Source organism: Portunus trituberculatus, chromosome 33 (assembly GCF_017591435.1).
Source record: "Portunus trituberculatus isolate SZX2019 chromosome 33, ASM1759143v1, whole genome shotgun sequence".
Lineage (NCBI taxonomy): Eukaryota > Metazoa > Arthropoda > Malacostraca > Decapoda > Portunidae > Portunus > Portunus trituberculatus.
The window spans coordinates 6,871,875-6,889,374 of NC_059287.1; the positions used below are offsets into that span (position 1 = coordinate 6,871,875).

A 17,500-nucleotide genomic window follows, 5' to 3' on the forward strand; every position below is an offset into this window, starting at 1 on the left:
AGCCATGTTCTTTGCGAGGGGAGCCACGCCCTAATGGACAATAACCTTGTGGGACTAACTCTGCGGGGGCAACTAGAAACAATACTTTGTTTGGTCCTCGTCTCGTCCTCGTGGTCGTCATAATGAACTTCCATGATTGAAACCGTGGGCCAGGTGGGGGGCCCATGTCTCACGGCCCACGAGTCTTGTAGGACGACATACAGTGGTGCTTTCAATGTGACTCGTTGTGGCAAATAAAAGCTGTGACGCCACACCTCGCTTCAGCATTATTGGTTTACCTCCAGCACTGGTGCTGGCCAGGAGTGACGGAGAACAGCTCGACGCGGCAGCTACACTAACGTCAGACTGAATAATTCAGTCCATGGTGTTGAAACCGAATATTCAAAGAAATTAATCTCTGGTACGATTTATTTCTTCATGGTGTTCAACATCGTATTATATTCAATAAATAGAATGCTACAAGCAAAGGCAAGAAATAAACTCTGGTGAAATCAATAACATTATTTTAAAAATATAATTCCTTCCTGTTTTATCCCTTTGTTATTATTTTGAGCACGAGTGACCGTGTACAGTGAACACAGATTGTCAGTTCTGAATGGATGCGACAAAGTTAGCTTCATTTACGGTCACCGTAATCTAATCAACTCCCTAGGTATAATAGAAATTTCAGACTGCTCATCGCACAAGCGCCGTGTATAGGTATGTAGGCAATCTACGTCCCACGCTCACCAAAAAAGCGACTTGCCAGAGAAATTAATAACAAATTCACTCACACCACATAAAAATACTCCACGGAAATAGTGTTGCACTGGAAATCGGTGAGCGTCCGCTGACCAATATCCACCATATTTCTACTTTAGCTCAATAGTCAGTCCAGCATCCCCCGCATCGCAAAGAACGCCACCGCTTAATACTCCTGCCATATACATTGCCTGGCCTCGCCGCTGACGTGTGTTGTTGTTACGCTGAGCTATACTTTGAAAAAAAATAACTCGAGTACATTACGTAAAGATATTCTTATTTATTCGTGTGGGAATATCAAGAATATCGACTTGTGTTCAAAGAGAGGAGTACAAAAGACGCCCTGTCGCTATTTACTGATCATGATTGGAGGAGAGACGGCAATCACAATGCTGTCTTCCAATTTTTTTTTTTTTTGTATCAAATAGACTACACCACATACGCCCAGTCATTATCTATCAGTTTTGTTGGCAGAAGCAACAGCCTTACAGCACAGGCTTCCAGTGAATTTCCTCCTTCAAAAGTATAATAAAAACCATACCAACAATTGAAGTCGTTACCTTTTAAGTGAAAGATAGGAAAGCATCTACAGTCAGAATGACGCATATCAAAACGTGAACACTTAAGGTAGATCAGCGAACGAGAGAGAGAGAGAGAGAGAGAGAGAGAGAGAGAGAGAGAGAGAGAGAGAGAGAGAGAGAGAGAGAGATGAAATACAAAGGAGGAATATGAGAACAAGTCAACAATTACTATTTACGAGTTTATAAAGCTAATTATGTTTCATTGGACCCATAAATGCCCCCTCAAATATATAATAAAAAAAAATCTTACAACTTAAAAACACGCGTAACCCTGTACTTTGTAAATCTATATCGAATCTACAGTCAGTTTTCCGCACGCATGAAAACAAAACTATGATCTTTCAGCAAGTCAGTAAAGGAAACGAGAAAGTCAATCATTAACAAATTCCCGTGTCCTGAGGCGGCAAAATTACCAAGCCAGACACGGTGAACCAGTATAATCCTCCTCTCTACAGTCTAACCTAACCTAAGCCGCTAGACAATTAGACACACACACACACACACACAGAGAGAGAGAGAGCCAGGCATCACTACCCCACTGATGATAATCATCTCTTCCCTACCCTCTCTAATCCTGCCTCCCTAACCCTGCCTCCTCTACCTACCTGCCTTATCCTCCCAACTCATCCCCTAACGAGGCAAACAATTAGGCAGTTAGGATTACGTTGCATGGCTCTCAACGCCCCCGAGGCTTTGCAATAATTAAGTAGCAGTATTACTCGACAACAAATGCAGGTCTTAATGATTATCCGACTATAAATACCAGCAGAAAAAAATTATATTACGACGCAAAGAGCTATGCTACTGCCTATTTAAGTTAAGCTGGGGGAGTTTCAGAGAGAGAGAGAGAGAGAGAGAGAGAGAGAGAGAGAGAGAGAGATTACTTCCTCTCATATGCTAAATTCCGACACTGATTGGTTTATTTAGGTTATTCACACCGAGTTAGAATGGTTTGTATGGCGGCCTCTAGATGGAGTAAATCGTAACACTTGGCATCTCTAATTCCCTGAACCACCACCAGTACCGCCCCCTCACTCCCCTCTGTGTGTGTGTGTGTGTGTGTGTGTGTTAATCTCTTATCCTTTACATCTTCGTCATGGTTCTGTTTATCGTATTTCCTACTCACTCTCTCTCTCTCTCTCTCTCTCTCTCTCTCTCGTATGTAGTTGGCACCATGTAATCACGCCAACTATTGTACCTCCTCCCTCTCTCATAATTTTCTGCTTTAATGATAAAAGTTTAGTCTTTATAACACCATAACTGCAACACTTAGCTAGCACCATTACTCACCGCTAACCTGCGCCACTCCGCCACAACACGACGCGCCAAAACACCATAAAAATTACACTTAACCGCGGAGACACGAGTCATAATACACAAACCTTCCATTTTCTTTCGGCAGTGACGTGGTGGAGGTGGAGCACTGGTCTGGTGGAAGGTTAGGCGCCGATTATTTCGGATGTAAAGACGGTTTCGGCTCAAGTTATGAAAGGATTTAGTTTCTGGACTTTTTTTTCTGCTTTATGATGATTGTTACTTTAATTCGTGTTTGCGTAATTATTTTCTTTCTTACAAGTAGGTTTATTCTTTATTTTTTTCTTTACGAGTTCGGTTCATGTTTATTATTCTGCTGGGTATTCTTAATATTTCTTTCTTGCTTTCTTATGCTTCTTTTCCTTCTTCTAATTTCATGTAAATCTTACGCACCATAATCACCTTTACTTTCATCTAATCTTTTTTTCACATTGAAGGATTCTGCTCAAAATTAATGTTCTTATTCTTAACCCTTAAACTGCTAATTCCTAATTGCTGAATGCTTTGGTGCGCCTAAAATATAAACATTCCCATGTCCAGAGAAAATATATTTCGAATTGTATGCCATGAATGGCAAACATCCAAAATACAGTAATACCGAAGTTTTGAATCTGTAAATAAATAAATAGAGCAAGAAATAGGCCTACAAAACTTCGCGGGCATTGGAAAGACCGGGGAACTAATGACATGTGGGATTCACACTACTACTGTATGGTCCGGGTTGGGAGCTGAGCAGTACCAAGCTGCGCCGTTTTCTACGCTCTCTCTCTCTCTCTCTCTCTCTCTCTCTCTCTCTCTCTCTGTGTGTGTGTGCATGTTTCTGCGTGTCCTACATAATACATAATATGTTTTATACATATATAAGTATGATAGAACTTTATCTGTGTGTGTGTGTGTGTGTGTGTGTGTGTGTGTGTGTGTGTGTGTTGGTCCGTCACGAATCCTCTGTACAGATGTTTTGTACGTATTGGGTATGTTTGATTGAGCTGTGTGTGTGTGTGTGTGTGTGTGTGTGTGTGTGTGTGTGTGTGTGCGTCACGAATCCTCTGTACGGATGTTTTGTACGTATTGGGAATGTTTGATTGAGCTGTGTGTGTGTGTGTGTAATTCACTGTTTGATCTGCTGCAGTCTCTGACGAGACAGCCAGACGTTACCCTACGGAACGAGCTCAGAGCTCATTATTTCGTGTGTGTGTGTGTGTGTGTGTGTGTGTGTGTGTGTGTGTGTGTGCGAGAGACACGAATCCACTGTGCAGATGTTTTGTACGTATTGTGTATGATAGAGCTGTGTGTGTGTGTGTGTGTGTGTGTGTGTGTGTGTGTGTGTGTGTATGTGTGTTTCTGTGTGTCCTGCATGACACAAGTCCTCTGTACAATACCACAGCTCAAAATGCTACTAGGATTGTTGCCCCTATGCCGTAAAAAGCTGATATAATAACAATGATCTCTTGATCGCGATAGAAGTAATAAACTATAGCATAATTTGGTCTCCCCTATAAAGTTTTCTACGTTTTCTATGATACTCAGGGCCGAATTCTACCCGAGGAGTCACAAGGGATTGCCAGGTGTCTCCTACTTTTCCGTGAAAACTCAAGTGAGGCCCTTGTTATAATATCTGGACTCTGGAGCCCTCATGATGGCAACACTAAGTGGGGAGGAGTCACAAGAGCAAGTCTGAAGGGAAACGCGCCACGAAAATTCAAAACATTCCCCGCGAAAATTCATGATTACATGAGCGATCGCCGCGTCACAGTACTCGAGAGGCTTGATTATATAAGCGATCGCCGCAGTTTAAGGGTTAATTCGTTCTCCCGCTTCATTTCATTAATTTTTTTTTTTCTTTGCTATAACTTTTACCTCTGTGTGTGTGTGTGTGTGTGTGTGTGTGTGTGTGTGTGTGTGTGTGTGTGTGTGTGTGTCCCGAACCTGTACACAGCATCAAATTGTTTTTCCTCCTTCGCTCTTAGTCTTTCACTCAGTACGCATGAAATTTACGATAATCTAAATAATAAAGCACTCCCATTTCTCTTCACGTCCTTGCCAATGGGAACGCGTCGTCGCAATCAGGGCGCGTACGATAATTTGCAGTAAAGCGCGATGATTTATAGTAATGTATGATGATTCCTGCAGTGAAGGGAAAGCATTGGTTCCTCGTTGTTCCCATATTACTGTCCTCTTATTAATGACCTCCAATATTTGAATGTTTATGAGGTTAATGTTTATGTGTCATTTATAGCAGGACGCAGCGCATTAATTAAAGGGAATGCCGAGCTATTATTGGCAGTAGTAGTAGTAGTGGTAGTGGTAGTAGGGTAGTAGTGGTGGTGGTGGTGGTGGTGGTGGTAGTGATAGTAGGAGTAGCTGTGATGGGGGTGTTGGTTGTAATGGTAGTCGTGGTAGTGGTGGTGGTGCTGGTGGTAGTCTTGTCGTTTTTGTTGTTGTTGTTGTTTGTTTGTAGTAGTAGTAGTAGTAGTAGTAGTAGTAGTTGTGGTAATTATAAAAATAGTTGTAGTAGTAGAAGTAGAAGTAGCAGCAGCAGCAGCAACAGCACAAGCACCAGCACCACCAGCACCACCAAGAGCACACCAGCACGATTACTACACCAGCATCGGCACCAGTACCACAGCATCAGCACCAGCACCACCACCACCACCACAAGTAGCACCAACATCAGCACCACCACCAGGAGCACCAGCAAAAATAAAAAATAATTATCTATTTACCTTCCATATCTGAGCACCGCACCTTTCACCACACAGTTAAATATAGATCATTATTACCAGTAGCACCAATAACGTAGTAGCAGGAGTAATATCAGTAGTAAAACATAATAACGTCCTTCTTTTCCTTCTCTCCTCTTTCTCCTCCTCGTCTTCCTCCATCTCTTCTTCCTTCCCCTCCTCCTCCTCCTCCTCCTCTTCCTCCTCTTAATCTTCCTTTTTCAACATTTCTTCTCACGTTTCTTCATTTACTCTTCCTCATCATTTCTGAAAACTTTCTCTGTTATTTATTTTACTTTGCTAATAACTATTTCCTGCTCCTCCTCTTCTTCCCTCCTCTTATCCTCCTCATAGTTCTCCTACTCGTCCTCCTCCTCCTCCATCTCCTCCTTTACCTGCTCTTATTTCCCTTCATCTTCCTCCACCTCCTCCACCTACACTCACCTTCTCATGCAGCAAACTTCCACTCACCACTCTGACAAGGAAAGACAAAAGAAAACACATCAGATTTATACATTTATTTGTGTCTCGAGTGTGTGGATGAATGACATTATGTACACCAATGAATGAGCGACGGCTGTGGCGGCGCTCTCACCTCACCTGCCCCACCCAGAGCCCGTCACCTGCCGTCACCTCGAGAGTGTGCCATGTAAATGTTCCTCTTTCTCCTCCTCCTCTTATTCTCTTGTTTACGAGTACGTGTCTTTTTTTCTTTTATGTACATTGACGTAACGAGAGTACACACACACACACACACACACACACACACACACACACACACACACACACACACACACACACACACACACACACACACACACACACACACACACACACACATACTTTTGCACTTATTTACATACACACGTACATATACATACATACGTACTCGTAGTTATGTAGGTAACAAAGAACACACATACATACATAATCATACATATATACACATACATACACATAAACATACATACATACAAACATACACACAAGTGACAATATTTTTTCTCCTATTTTTCAACAAATTTTTGGCAAGAGTATGTAAATAATTCACTAATGGAAATAATGTAAAAAGTTATCCAAATATACTCTCTCTCTCTCTCTCTCTCTCTCTCTCTCTCTCTCTCTCTCTCTCTCTCTCTAAAAATAATAATGATAGAAATAATAATAATAATAATAATAATAATAATAATAATAATAATAATAATAATAATAACAATGCTGATGATGATAACAATAATAATAATGATAACAATGATAATGATAACCGAGCCAATAATTATGCACTTCACTTGAAACACAAAACCACTCTTGCTATTGGACATCTTTCTTCTTTTCAAAACAAAAATTAAAAGAAAAAATAATAAACTTGAGGTAAGAAATTAAAAAGTTAAAATAAGCGACATAACATGGAAGTAAAAAAAAAGAAAAGAAAACTGAAATAGAAGCAGAAAGAAAGTGTGCAAGTTGAAAGAGAGAGAGAGAGAGAGAGAGAGAGAGAGAGAGAGAGAGAGAGAGAGAGAGAGAGAGAGAGAGAGAGAGAGAGAGAGAGAGAGAGAAACGATCACTACTACTGCTACCATTCTCACGCCCCCACTACCATTAATATCCTCACTGTCACCACCACCATCACTACCTCTGCTACCATCATCACCACTCAACACTGCCACTATCATCACTATCACCACTATCTACCATCACCTCTATCACTGTCACCACTAGCAGCATTTACTGTGCCACCACCACCACTCATCACCACCCCTACCATCATCACTAATACTACAGTCACCACTACCACCATTGCTCAGTGTCATCACCACCACCAACACCCTCCTTCCTGTCACCATTACCACCATTGTTACCGTCACACTACCATAATCACCATCACCTCGACTACCACTACACTAACACCATTTCTGCCAATACTGCCACCACCATCACCACCACCATCACCACCACCATCACCATCACGATTAGAAGACAATGTGAAATAAATAGATAATTAGGCATATACATAAAATGAATTACAAGAACTGTCAGAATGTATAAAATCTTGCAAAGAATAGAAAAAGAAAATTTGTAGCTAAATATGAAGAAGGTAACGAAAAAATGGTAGCATCTGAAAATAATCGTATGCAAGAGGTGTAGAAAACTTCAAAGGGATGATAAAATATAACACATCGCTGCATAAAATCTATGAGTATCTATATGCACAAGGGAGGAAGATCAGAGAAAAAACGAAATTCCAGTAAAAAAAAATGCACACTAACTGTCTCTTCCGGGAAAGGGATAGTAAAAAAAAAAAAAAAAAATGCAAAGGAAGAATCAGTTCAGGAATGTTGGTACTTTGAAATTATTTTCTAATAAAAAAAAAAAGAAAGTCAAGCATTATGAAAGGTTACTTCATACTTACAGGAAATATGACAGAGAGGCAGATCATCGGCATAAAGAATTCAAAAGAGAAGACTCGCTAACTGTCTCTCTCAGGAAAAGTAAGGGAAATAATTGTAAAGGAAGAATCAATTTACAAACATAGGTGGCTTAAAATTCCTCTCTTAAACACAGGACAAGTCACAGAAGGAGTTACCTGAATCCCACGACAGATATGCAAATTTAAAGTAAAAACACGAGGAAAAGGAGAGCCAACTGTACCCGTCCCTCCTAGAAAAATAAAAGGAAAGAACTGCAGAAGAAGATTCAGTTTACAAACGTAGAATCCTTGAAGTTCTTCTTTTAAATAAGATTAGTTATAAGGAAACGTTTCTTGAAGTATAAAGGAAATACGTAAATGTGAAGTATGAAAACAACGCTGACAAAGATGGTAAAAATTCAGAATAAGAAAAGAAGAGAACATAAAAGGTTGGACCAAATAAACCACCACGAAAAAATCAAATAAATAAAACTAACGTAAACTTTACAACAAATAGTGTCAAAGTGAGAACGTGACAAAAATATACAGATACCTTCATTAAGAATTCGGTGTAAAAAAAAAAAAAAAAGGAAAAAACTTACATGATCAAGCCAAATAAATTATCACGAAAATAAATGAAAAAGGAAATCAAAGTAACGAAAACCATACAGCAAATATGCAGCGTCTCAGTAAAAACGTAACAAAAAATACCAAAGCTGCTAAAAAAAAATGCATAAAGGGAGAATCCAACAACAACACGAGCAAAGCGTAAAAGATTAAAAGTGAAAGTAAAAAAAAACATACATAAAAACATTAGTTATGCCGCTACACCAAAAGTATGCATACATTAACTTGCATGTATTGAAGGAGAGCTGGGAACATTCGATACGAAGCACAAACTGAAAAAAAAGCAAAAGACTGAAAGAAAAATTCTAGTCGAGATATATATATATATATATATATATATATATATATATATATATATATATATATATATATATATATATATATATATATATATATATATATATATATATATATATATATATATATATATATATATATATATATATATATATATATATATATATATATATATATATATATATATATATATATATATATATATATATATATATATATATCAGAACACAAAGGACAAAAGAAAATATAAGTGAAAGATTATTTAAAGAATTAATTTGGAGTGGAAAGCAGAAACAACAAATTAAAAGAATAAAAGTAAGAAAAAGAAACAATAAGGATTATTTAAAGAACGCAAGAATATTTTGGAGTGGAAAACAAGAGAAGCAAAAAAAGAAAAGTAAATAAGAAAAGAGAAAACGACACCGACAACTGTAAGTAAAAAGAAGAGCGAAAATCAACAAAAAAGGGAAGAAAATACGAAAGAAAATACGAAAGTACAGGAAAGGGCGCAGTGACTAGTAAAATTTAAATAATAGATTTTTTTTACTGAAGAGCAGAAACAGAGAGAAAATAAAGAAAAAACGAAGAGATGCAAAATACACAGATAAACAGAGCAGAAATTCAATTATGCAGGAATTATGCAGAGAAACGAAGAAAATGAGAATGAATGAATGGGAGAGTAGGAGAAAAAAAAAATAAACATGCATGAACAGAGGAATGAAGCGACAAAAAGAAGACGCTGGCTGAAGAAAGAAAATCGGTGAATATGTATGTAAGCACAAACTTTTGAAAATTTAAATGATATTAAAATACATACAAAAATTAATGGAATAGAAACAAGAATTATAGTTAAAAAAAAAAAACAAAACTATGTAGATATGATTGTAAAACGAAATCCATTGAAGGAAAATTCGAGCTTAGACAGACAGATACATATAAAAGAGACGTCAGAAGATTTAAAAGATATTCGAGTGTACATAAAAAAAGAACGTCTAACCCAATATTGCAAAAAAAGTTACCGAGAAGTGAAAAATGGCCAGATCAAGGTACTAAAACTGCAAGGTGTGAGCAGCGAGTTGAGACAGGTAGATGCATGTAAAAAAAAAAAGAGAATCGTGAGGGAATTAAGAAATAAAACAAAATACAATAAATTACAGAAAAGTTAAAGGTTGACAGATCAAAGTACTAAAACTGGAAGGAGTGAATAGCGAGCTGAGAGAGGGAGATGCATGGAAAAAGAGGGAATCGTGAGAGGATTTAGAAATAAAACAAAATACAATAAAAATAGATATGAAAAAACGATTATAAAAGTTAAATGAAAGTCAAAGGTAGACAGATAAAAGTATAAAAAATTCAAGGAGAGAAATGTGAGTTGAGAAGAACAGGTATGTAAAAGTTAGAGTGGAAAATAGAAATCCCACACGAAAAGCATCAAAAATACTGGAAATATAAGGAAAAAATAATGAAATAGAAACGAACAGATACTTCAAAATAGGAGGTAAAAATAAATACGCACACAAATGAGAATAGATTGATCAAAATATTAAGAGTCTAAAGAAGAGAAGGTTAAAGAAAAAACAAATACGAGGTGAAAATTAAGGCATTACAAATCTAGAAAACAAAAAATAAAAGAAGAGAAGAACAAATAACAAAATGATACGAGTTTAGTTTAAAAGCAGCACTCACGAAAAGACCCAAATATCCAATCATAAAAATAAACAAACAAACAAACAAGAAAATAAATAAATGAATAGAACGATAAGAAAACTTCAAAATGTGCACTAAATAAAGATAAATAAATAAACAAATGTAACAAAACGAATAAACAAGTAAATAAATCAATCACCAGCTTAACGTGGAGGAAGGCAGGCATGAGTAATCCAATTAGTGTTAAAAATAAAAAAAAAACACAAGTTAAATAAACGCAGAAAGGAAGCATTAAATGAAATCATGAATGTATAGGAGGGAATGTTAGAGAGAGAGAGAATATTACATTATCTCACATAGTCAATTAAGTTTAAGAAATTAACAAAATAAGTCAAATATACACGATATAAACACAACGGGAAAGTATTAAATGGAAAGGCCGTGGAGGGAAGGTCATTGATAGAATATTAAAGCATCTCACAAAACATGATAACTGATGGACTCTTAGCAAACCAGGAGTCAATTCAGATCAGCAAATAAGAAAAGTGAATGAAATAAACACCAATATAAACACACTACCGGAATATCATGAGAAAAGAAAGTAGAGGACAGGAATCGATTATAAGCCCCTTAAAAACATGGCAATTAATATATTCTGAGCATTTCAGTGTCAATAAATGAAAAATAAAAAGTCAAATAAATGGATATGCAAACATCACACTTCAATATCAAATAAGAACATAGACAATAGAGGTCAGGAATCCAGTATCAAAGTTAACGTCTCTTACGAAACATGACAACTGATTGATCCATGGCAACTCAAGTCAAGAAACATTCACAGATAATCCTAATAAGTCAAGCAAACGTAAATTTAAACGCAACACTGAATCAAACGAGAATATTGAAGTAGACTCTCAAGTAGAATTCCAGTAAGTAAAAGGCTGTCATTTAATAGATTCTTAGCATACCAGAAGACTTAAGATTCAGGGAAAAGGCAACAGATAATGGAAAAGAATCAGAATATTACTCCACTGTTAATCGCCATTGTGTAAGTGATGAATATTGATAGGTTCCTTGTATATCAGAGGTCTTACGATCGAAGGAATAAAACACAAGAAACAATGAAAGGTAGTACAAAAACATATTCGATTCCTAACCAGCATTGTAAAATTAAAGAGTAAAAAATCAATGAATAAATATAAAGGCGGAGAGACAGCAAGCGCACCAGCAAAGACAAGTGAGAAATGAAAACGTTTGAGTCATTCAGTAAATGACGCTGAAAGAAAAATGATATTAAAGAACAAAGAGAGAAATTAAGTGGTTATTAATTTATGCATAGGTGTATTAACGAAGAAGTCAATTGCAAGTGTAAAAAAGATATATGAGTGATATTTCTTTTATGTGTACGAAGGAAAAAATAGACAAACGAAAATGAGCATCAAAGAGATTTAAATTAAAAACTTTAACACACACACACACACACACACACACACACACACACACACACACACACACACACACACACACACACACACACACACGCAACGAAAAATAGAAAACACGACATTACACCACATGGATAAACAAACAACCAAATAAGCAAACAAACCATTAAACAAAATAGATAAATAGATACAGATAAATAAATAGATAAATGAATAAATAAACAAAGAAATATATCTCCCCACACTTCAGCAAGAATAAAAATAGCAGTAACAGACAACCTGACAGACACAAATGCAAATATTTGACTATGAAAAACTAAAATATATTCGAAAAAGAAAAAAAAAAAAGAAAGACAGAAGCTCATTTCTCATCACATTTGATATAAAAAAAAAAGATGAACCGAGGAAACGAAAATTAATTGAAGAAAGGAAATTAAGATGGAGAAGAAAAAATGAGAAAAAGAAACAAAGAGATTATCACTGTTAACACACAATAAATAAGGGAAAAGAATGGAGATAAATTGAGAAGAACAAGAATGACAAAAAATAAGTAAAACAATGAAAAACAAGTTAATATTCTTTATGGTTTAAAGATAAGAGAAAGAAACAAAGAACGTCATTCTAAATCACACTTAAAAAAGGAAATTAACGGAGGAATAAAAAGACAAGAAGAGAAAAACAAATAAATAAAAAGACGTAGAAAACAAAACAAAAATACAAAAAAACTATTCCTTTCTAAAAAGTGAATTAAGAAAACAAAAAAAAAATACTCAAAAAAATAAGCTCGCAAAAAAAAAAAAAAAAAATTAAACGAGACGAAGCAAACAAAAAACTAAATAACCAGAAATATTATTCTTTATCAACAACAACAACACAATCAAGGAGAAAAAAAAATAAGAAAAAACATAAACAACAAACGAACACACGAAGGAACATAGAGGGGAAAAAAATTGCGAAATAACAAATACGAAAAAAGAAACTAGAAAAAACAAGAAAATTTGAAAACACACAAATATAAAAGAAAACGAAAAAATAAAGGAACCAAGAAGAAAAACCATAAACCACTAAAAAAACAACAACCATACCCTATTAAAACTACCCATACCCACACCCATACCCATAGCTACCCACTTTCCCTTCCCTCCTTATTCTCGTAAAACCCAAATCGCTACTAGTCTTGGGGAGCGTCAGGAGAATAGTGCCCAAAATTCTCCAGCAAGACGCGTCAGGGGCCGTGCGGGGAGGAGAAGAGGATGGTTGTAGTGGCAATGACCGTGGACAGCAGGAAGCAAGCCAGCAGGAACCTGTCGAACACCAGCGCCACCTGTGGAAAGAGAGGAGAGAGAAAGTGAGACAGGTTGTAAAGTTTGTGGTGTTACTAAGTGACGTGCTTGTGTGTTTGTGTTTGTGTTTGTTTTAGTGTTTGTGGTAAAAATGGTGATGAGTCTTTGATTTGTGTTTGCGGTGAGTTTCTTTGTGTGTGTGTGTGTGTGTGTGTGTGTGTGTGTGTGTGTGTGTGTGTGTGTGTGTGTGTGTGTTTCACTGTTTGTTTGATCTGCTGCAGTCTCTGACGAGACAGCCAGACATTACCCTACGGAACGAGCTCAGAGCTCATTGTTTCCGATCTTCGGATAGGCCTGAGACCAGGCACACACCACACACCGGGACAACAAGGTCACAACTCCTCGATTTACATCCCGTACCTACTCACTGCTAGGTGAATAGGGGCTACACGTGAAAGGAGACACACCCAAATATCTCCACCCGGCCGGGGAATCGAACCCCGGTCCTCTGGCTTGTGAAGCCAGCGCTCTAACCACTGCGTATGTGTGTGTGTAATAATAATAATAATAATAATAATAATAATAATAATATACGGTTTATTAATTTGGCAGTGCCACAAAAAGTTTACACTGAAAATGTACAGAGGGGGACATTAAAACAATGAAATCCTTAACCTAACTATGAATCTAAATTAACCAAGAATTAACTTATTGATTTAATTGATTTATTTATTTATGGCTCGCACCATAGTGGGAACCGCGTGCGCACGCGCGCGCGCGCGTGTGTGTGTGTGTGTGTGTGTGTGTGTGTGATGAGTAAGTTTTTTTATTTCTTTTTATAGGAGAGGGGGCCAGCCAAGGACAAAATATTAAAAAGAAAGGCCCACTTGAATGCTGGTTCTCTAGAAGATAGTTAAAGGGTTAGCCAGAATCGGGGAGCAAATGTCTTGATACCTCCCTCTTAAAAGAAGTCAAGTCGTAGGAAGATGCGGAAATACAGATGCAGGGAGGGAGTTCCACAGTTTACCAGTGAAAAGGTATGAATGATTGAGAATACTGGTTAACTCTTGCGTTAGCGAGTTGGACAGAAAAGGGATGAGAGGAAGAAGAAAGTCTTGTGCAGTAAGGTCGCAGAAGGAGGGAAGCCATGCAGTTAGCAAGATCAGTAGAACAGTTCGCATGAAAATGGCGATAAAAATATAAAGAGATGCAAGATTTCGGCAGTGAGAAAGAGGCTGAAGACAGTCAGTCAGAGGAGTTGAGTTGATGAGACGATGAGTTAATGTGCGAGTGATTTATTGGGAGTGAGTGAATTAGAACGTCTAAAGTTTGTTTGTCAATTGTGTAGTTAGTTGTGTTTGTGATTTTTTTTTGTGTGTGTATATATATATATATATATATATATATATATATATATATATATATATATATATATATATATATATATATATATATATATATATATATTTGTGGTGAGTTAAATAGTTAGTTGGTTAATGTGTGAGTGAGTGAGTGAGTGTATAAGTTAGTAAGTTAAAAGTTTGTTAGTTTGTTTCTTATTTGTTTAGTTAATAAGTTTATAGTTAGTTAGTTGGTCAATTGGTTAGTCAGTTTGTATGTTTGTTAGTTCATGGCTGGAATCTACTTTCGCTTTCTTTTATTATTTTTTTCACTTTTTTCTTACAACTTTTTTTCTTTTGTTATTGAAAGAATGTACATTTTTCTACTTTTCCTCATTTTTTTACTTCGTTTTACTTCACTTCACTATTTAATATCTCTGCTTTTTCCATTAATTAATTTAGAGTGCAGACATTCGGCGTTACTGCTTAATTATAATTGTCTGGCCAGAAAATTTATACCGTTTGTTTAAATTATTTACTATACACGTCATCCTTTATTTGTGTCTAAATCCACTGTATACTTTGGCTTTGTGAGACTTTACTGTTTGTCTCTGTGTTCTTGTTTACCTTGGCATTTGTTCCTTAATGTTTGACTATAAATTTTTACTCAGAGGATGCATACTTTCCATTTTGCTCTCTTCAATCATAGGACTCTTTTTTTCGGTGGAGACTGAGGCTGGTGGACGGTTTGGATTTTATTCTCGCTGTTGTTATTCTCATTGTTGTTGTTCTTGTTGCTATTTACCGTAAGATTATATTTTTAGTTTCAAGTTTATTGTTTTACTTTGTTTTAGATATTTATCATAAGTTTATTTATGATTTGCCAAGATCTTGCCATCATTTCCATTGTTTTGTTCATTATAAGCTTGCTTACTGTTCCCCTTCATCTTGTTGTTTTCTTTGTTGTTTTCATTTTGCAAGACTGTCTTTTGTTTGGGTGTATCTTCTGTTGTTTATATTAAGATCATCCATTTTTTATTTGAATTTCACTGTTTCTTTATGGCTTTATCGTAAGACCTTCCAGTGTTTGCCATATTTCATTTCTTCTATTTACAGTAAGATCGTCACTTGTTTGCCTTCGTCCCTGCTCCTTTTATTTACCGTCATATTGTCTATTCTTTTCCAGCGCCTTATTGTTTGCTGCGAGAAGAAACCCTCGGCGATTACGTTATTCATCTGTTGACGCTTTTTTTTATTTATTTATTTATACCATGTGGGCTTTTCACGGGAATTTATGGGTTAAAGGGGATACTTTTTTAGGGTACCTCCTATCTCAAAGTTCACCCGCTGGGAAACCATTGCCCCGAGTGAGGAAACCCAACCTACACTCGAACCTACACTCGTGGACAGGATTCGAACCCTTGCGCTTGGAGACCCCTCGGACCCCAAAGCACGCATGGTTTCACTGTACCACGGCGACCTCTTACAATAGAATATTATGTGTATAACAAGAAATGAAATTAAAGAAATAGGATAACTTTTCTGCATCACAAAAAAGATAGGATATTATGAATCAAACTCTGGGAAGCTTTATGCTTGTGTTTTATTATTAAAGAGACTCGTATGTTGATGCATTATACAAAAATAAGCCATTCTTTTCAGCTTAGCGCCATTGGATGGCTCTTCCTTTTTTAAATAGGAGGAACACTGGTCAGGAGAAACAAATACCTGGAATCAGAGTCACAGTTCCGAAAATCCTCCAGATTTGGAAAACAAGTGTCTGAATTACTTCTTAAAACCTGTTTCCTAAATAGGAGTTTAGGAAGAAGTGAAATCAGGAACAGGCAGGGAGTTCCGGAGTTTAATCACAATAAAGGATGAATGACAGAGAATATTGGATAGAAATCAAAGAGAATTCAAAACATTGTTCCTTACTCCAACTGAAACTTCTCAACGCGACACTCAGTTTGCACCACGCCGTTCGCGACCCTTCCGCTGAGGCGCTCGTCTCGTCGAGAATCGGCGTGGTTGCAGCTGTCGTGGCTGCACCAGCGAGTGGCGGCCGTGGCATTCACTGACCGAGCTCAATTTTCGCTTTCTTCGCGTCTTTCGTTTCTGAGACGCGTTTATTCTATACAGCGTTGCGGTGGCTGCAGCTGCCAGTTCCTCCGCTGAGGAGCTCGTCTGGTCAGGAGTCACAGTAGCTGCAGCTGTCGTGCCCGCGGCTGCACCTGCGGTGATCGCGGCGTTCGTGAGTCGAGGCGCAATTTTCGCTTTCATCGCATAGAGGCTGCCGCTGCCCTCCTACGCGCCCTTCGCTTCTTGGACGAGCTCATCGTGCAGCTCTTCGCGTTGGCTGCAGCGTCGTCTGCCTCCGCTGAGGCGCTCATCCCGCGAGTCGTTGCTGCCGCTGCAGCAGTCTCCTCCGCTGAGGAGCTTGTTTCGCTGACCGTCTCAGCGGCTGCAGGTGTCGCGTCTGCAGCATCGCTAATCCCGTCATTAGCTACGGGAGCCTCGCTTCTCGCTCTACGGGCCGCTAGCGCCTTCCTGCGCGCCCTTCGCCGGGCTGCACGTGTTGCTGTGACTGCAGCACTCCTGGCGCTGCAGTGGTCTGAGGGCGCCGCCTCGCCCTGAGTCAGTGTGGCGGGAGCAAAGTGACGCAATACTTCGAGATATGCGTCACTGACCGGGGCAAATACATCCAGGCCTCGCTCCTCTGCCTGGGCCACTTCCTCGGCCCAGGTCAGGGCGGCCCTGCCCTCCCGCTCCTGCACCACGCTTTTGACCTCCATGTATTCTGGCTGTTCCTCCGCCACCTCCATGACACACGACAGGAGGTCATCGCGTGACATCTTCGCTGGCATGGTCTTAGACTCCAGCTCTTCCTGCACATCATTAGCTGATGTACAGGAAGCCTTGTGTTCCCGGGAGCGGCGCCCGCGCCGCCCCCGGAACAACCTGAAGAGCCAGCCGAAGCAGGCTCGGCAGCCCTTGTGTTGCTCTTCCTCGCTAATGTCGCAGATGTCGGCGGACATGGTGCGCTCACTGACGCCAGAAGCCTTCATCACAAGGGTTCCGCTAGCGGCGTTTGCTCTTTA

General features: G+C 38.2%; 1 protein-coding gene and 1 long non-coding RNA gene across 2 annotated transcripts in view; both read right to left on the minus strand.

Annotated features, from left to right (window-relative positions):
* Positions 1 to 2,727, minus strand: part of LOC123512176 — a 78,317-nt gene extending 75,590 nt beyond the window's left edge. Inside the window, exon 1 of the long non-coding RNA XR_006677040.1 lies at positions 2,613 to 2,727. This is a non-coding gene — a long non-coding RNA (uncharacterized LOC123512176). The remainder of the gene's footprint in view (positions 1 to 2,612) is intronic.
* A 10,183-nt stretch (positions 2,728 to 12,910) lies between these two features.
* Positions 12,911 to 17,500, minus strand: part of LOC123512177 (neuronal acetylcholine receptor subunit alpha-10-like) — a 205,982-nt gene continuing 201,392 nt past the window's right edge. Inside the window, exon 10 of the mRNA XM_045268405.1 lies at positions 12,911 to 13,103. Coding sequence (XP_045124340.1) covers positions 13,005 to 13,103 — 99 coding nt within the window. The 3' untranslated portion in view covers positions 12,911 to 13,004. The remainder of the gene's footprint in view (positions 13,104 to 17,500) is intronic.